The 4,495-nt window shown below is 38.3% G+C and overlaps 1 protein-coding gene across 1 annotated transcript; it reads right to left on the bottom strand.

The window, feature by feature from the left end:
* Positions 1 to 539: 539 nt before the first annotated feature.
* On the bottom strand, positions 540 to 1,573 carry LOC122231351 (olfactory receptor 56B4-like). The gene is given in 2 exon segments (XM_042959161.1): positions 540 to 784; positions 787 to 1,573. Coding segments are annotated over 2 exon segments (1,023 nt in total). The 5' UTR covers positions 1,565 to 1,573.
* Between the last annotated feature and the right edge of the window lie 2,922 nt (positions 1,574 to 4,495).

Here is a 4,495-nt window from a genome sequence, read left to right as displayed (position 1 = left end):
GAGGGAGAGAGAGAAAGAATCTCAAGCAGGCTCCATGCGCAGTGCAGAGCCTGATGCAAGGCTCGATTCAATGACCCTGGGATCATGACCTGAGGCGAAAACAACAGTTGGATGCTCAACTGACTGAGCAACCCAGGTTGCCCCAATTTAGACTATTTCTTTTAGATATTTTTCTAAAAATAGAATTACTAGATGAAAGAATATTAACATTTACAAACACTCCAGTAAATTTTGTCAAATTGCTTTTTGGTACATTTGGGCCAATTTACAGTCCTACCAGCTGTGTATGAGTATCAATCTCAGAATTGCATCAGTGGTCAGCAACATTTCACTTTTCTATTCTTACTTATTTTATAGTAAAAGGAAATTTCATTGTGATTTTCATATATGTATATTTTGATCTGTGAGACTGACAGTTTTCATGATTTTATTGGCTACTTTTTTCCTAGTGAGAGATAAAGGCACATCACAACCCAGGTCTATCGACAGCTAAAAGCTCTATCCTTTCTTCACACCTTAGTGGACTTCTAAAGCTGGAGTTACTTAGTGGACATATCTTCACTCAGTCCAAGCAGTCTCTGGAAGCCCAGTCTGAGCTCTTGCATCCTGAGTGCATAGACCATGGGATTGAGTGCAGGGGGGATGACATTGTGCAGTACATTAAGGAGCACAGGGATTAGGGGCGTATTTTTCTCTGCAAGGTATGTGACAGACAGCACAGTGATACCTGTATAGAAGAAGAGGATGAGAATGAGGTGGGAGCTACAGGTCCCCAGAGCTTTGATATTGCTTCTGGTGAGTTCAACCTCAGCACAGAGTGAAGGATTAACACATAGGAAGAAAAAACCAGAGCCATATCACTCCCAATCAGGATCCATGCTGAGATCAGTTGGTAAAATTTGTTCACAGTGATGTCATTACAGGCTAGACTGGTGACCCCCAAATTAGAGCACAGGCAGTGGTCAATTTCATTCTTGGAGCAATAGTGTCTCTGGGCAGACAGTATTGGAACTGGGATAGTAAACAGTCCATTCCTGAGCACCATGAATCCTGTGGCTTTGACCACAAAAGTGTCAGTGACTATAGACAGGTATCGAAGGGGGTGACAGATGGCTATATATCTGTCCAATGCCATGCAGAGGAAGATACCAGATTCCATGAAGAAGAAACAGTGGATGGCATAGATCTGAGCAAAACACTGAGGGAGGCTGATGGCCTTGGCATCAAACCAGAAGGTAGCCAGGATCTTGGGCATGATGGTGGTGGCCAGGCCCATGTCCACAACAGCCAGTATGCCCAGAAAATAGTACATAGGCACATGCAGCGTGGCCTCATGTTGGATGGTGATCATGATGAGGAGATTAGCACCAAGAGCTAAGAAGTAGAGCGGAGCCAGGGGCAGGGAGAGCCAGTGCTGCCACCCATGAATGCCTGGGAGCCCCATCAAGATGAAGTGGGAAATCTGGAGGCTGGCACTGTTGGTAACACTGGTGGGAGTATCCATAGCACAGGTGCCCCATTTGCAGTGTCTGTCCATAAAACTGAAATGGCAGGAAGATTGCATTTGAGAATTTAGCTCAGGGTCCTGATAGTAGAGACTCCCCCCAAATGACTCAGTTTCTTTTATGTGTGCATAACCCTCCACCTTTTTTGGCTCCTGGAAATATTCCACAGAGGAGCACTAAAACAAGTCAAAATTTATTCTAAAGGTAAAGTTTGAATTAGCCATTTATTATTACCACTCGTGTTTCTAATAAGTATGTTCAAATACATATGTATCAAGAATAATCTTATTGCTAACAGATAACAAATACTACTATTTGATTTATTTCCATTATTTCCATTTTATAATTATATTTGTATTTCCAGTTTACATCATTATATGGAAATAATGTTGTATCCTGCCTTTGTGTTTCAGTAGTGTGTTCTAGGACATAAAATAGGAACTCAGTAAAAAATTATGACATGGATGAATAAATAAACCAAAACTTTCCAGATCATTAAAAGCAATGTGGAATCTTATATTTCTATATTTGGCTGTTCCATAATTTACTCACCACTATTTTACTTTTCAGATTGTTTCCTTTGAGTAGGATTTTTTAAATGATACAAAAGTGATACATACAAAGAACATCTTAAAATACTCTTTTTAGTAATATTTTGATTTTAACTGTCATACATGTAGATTGTTCAAATTCAAATAAAGTTAAAAAAATATAAACGATGGTTACTAAGACTTCTGTGCTTAGGACTCCCAAATTTCTTCCTTTTCACCAGAGGCAGCCAGTAACCCAGTTTCTTAGGAATCCTTCCAGAGATAGTTTTTGCATGAACAAGAATATATGTATATGTTTTCTCATAAAAGACAAAAGCAAATGTTAGCATACTAATCATATCCTTTATCCTTTGTTTCCTTTCCTTTTCTTTCTTAACTTAATTATCTTGGGGACTGTTCCCTATCACAAACTAGATATGCCACATTGCTAAGTGAATGATATTCTACCACATGGATATCTGATAATTTAATAAGAACTTCTGACATTCAATTTGTTTCTAGTATTTTGCTACTGTAAAAAACATGTACTCAATGTACTTGTTCATATATCTTTATGCATAAGTTTATAGGATAATTTCTAAGAATGAATTGCAGAGTGAAATGGAAAAAGAAAGATTTTGATTGATATTGCCAAATTGTCTTTCTTTTTTTTTGTTTTAACTTTATTTTTTATTTTTTAAAATTTACATCCAAATTAGTATATAGCGAAGCAATGATTTCAGGAGTAGATTTCTTAATCCCCCTTACCCATTTAGCCCATACCCCCTCTCCCACAACCCCTCCAGCAACCCTGTTTGTTCTCCATATTTATGAGTCTCTTCTGTTTTGTCCCCCTCCCTGTTTTTGTATTATTTTTGTTTCCCTTCCCTTATGTTCATCTGTTTTGTCTCTTAAAGTCCTCATATGAGTGAAGTCATATGATTTTTGTCTTTCTCTGACTGACTAATTTCACTTAGCATAATACCCTCCAGTTCCATGCACATAGTTGCCAATGGCAAGATTTCATTCTTTTTGATTGCCGAGTAATACTCCATTGTATATATATATACCACACCTTCTTTATCAATTCATCCATCGATGGACATTTGGGCTCTTTCCATACTTTGGCTATTGTTGATAGTGCTGCTATAAACATGGGGGTGCATGTGTCCCTTTGAAACAGCACACCTATATCCTGTGGATAAATGCCTAGTAGTGCATCTGATGGGTCGTAGGGTAGTTCTATTTTTAGTTTTTTGAGGAACCTCCATACTGTTTTCCAGAGTGGCTGCACCAGCCTGCATTCCCACCAACAGTGCAAAAGATATCCTCTTTCTCTGCATCCTCGCCAACATCTGTTGTTGCCTGAGTTGTTAGTGTTAGCCATTCTGACAGGCGTAAGGTGGTATCTCATTGTGGTTTTGATTTGTATTTCCCTGATAATAAGTGATGTGGAGCATTTTTTCATGTGTCGGTTGGCTATCTGGATGTCTTCTTTGGAGAAGTGTCTATTCATGTCTTTTGCCCATTTCTTCACTGGATTATTTATTTTTTGGGTGTTGAGTTTGGTAAGTTCTTCATAGATTTTGGATACTAACCCTTTATCTGATATATCATTTGCAAATATCTTCTCCCATTCTGTCAGTTGCCTGACAGGCTGTGCAGAAGCTTTTTATTTTGATGAGGTCCCAGTAGTTCATTTTTGCTTTGGTTTCCCTTGCCTCCGGAGACATGTTAAGTAAGAAATTGCTGCAGCCAAGTTCAAAGAGGTTTTTGCCTGCTTTCTCCTCAAGGATTTTGATGGCTTCCTGTCTTACATTGAGGTCTTTCATCCATTTTGAGTTTATTTTTGTGTATGATATAAGAAAGTGGTCCAGGTTCATTCTTCTGCATGTCGCTGTCCAGTTTTCCCAGCACCACTTGCTGAAGACACTGTTTTTATTCCATTGGATATTCTTTCCTGCTTTGTCAAAGATTAGTTGGCCATACGTTTGTGGGTCCATTTCTGGGTTTTCTATTCTGTTCCATTAATCTGAGTGTCTGTTCTTGTGCCAGTACCATACTGTCTTGATGATTACAGCTTTGTAGTATAGCTTGAAGTCTGGGATTGTATGCCTCAAGTTTGTATGCCTTCAAGTTTGCTTTGGCTATTCAGGGACTTTTCTGGTTCCATAAAAATTTTAGGATTATTTGTTCTAGCTCTGTGAAGAATGCTGGTGTTACTTTGATAGGGATTGCATTGAATATGAAAATTGCTTTGGGTAGCATTGACATTTTCACAATATTTATTCTTCCTATCCAGGATCATGGAATCTTTTTCCATTTTTTTGTGTCTTCTTCATTGTCTTTCATAAGCTTTCTATAGTTTTCCGTGTATAGATTTTTCACCTCTTTGGTTAGATTTATTCCTAGGTATTTTATGGTTTTTTGTGCAACTGTAAATGGGATTGATTCCTTGAT

Source organism: Panthera tigris, chromosome D1, assembly GCF_018350195.1.
Source record: "Panthera tigris isolate Pti1 chromosome D1, P.tigris_Pti1_mat1.1, whole genome shotgun sequence".
In the NCBI taxonomy this organism is placed as follows: domain Eukaryota; kingdom Metazoa; phylum Chordata; class Mammalia; order Carnivora; family Felidae; genus Panthera; species Panthera tigris.
Note: the sequence above shows the minus strand (reverse complement) of the source record. Positions and strands in the feature narration are given on the sequence as shown.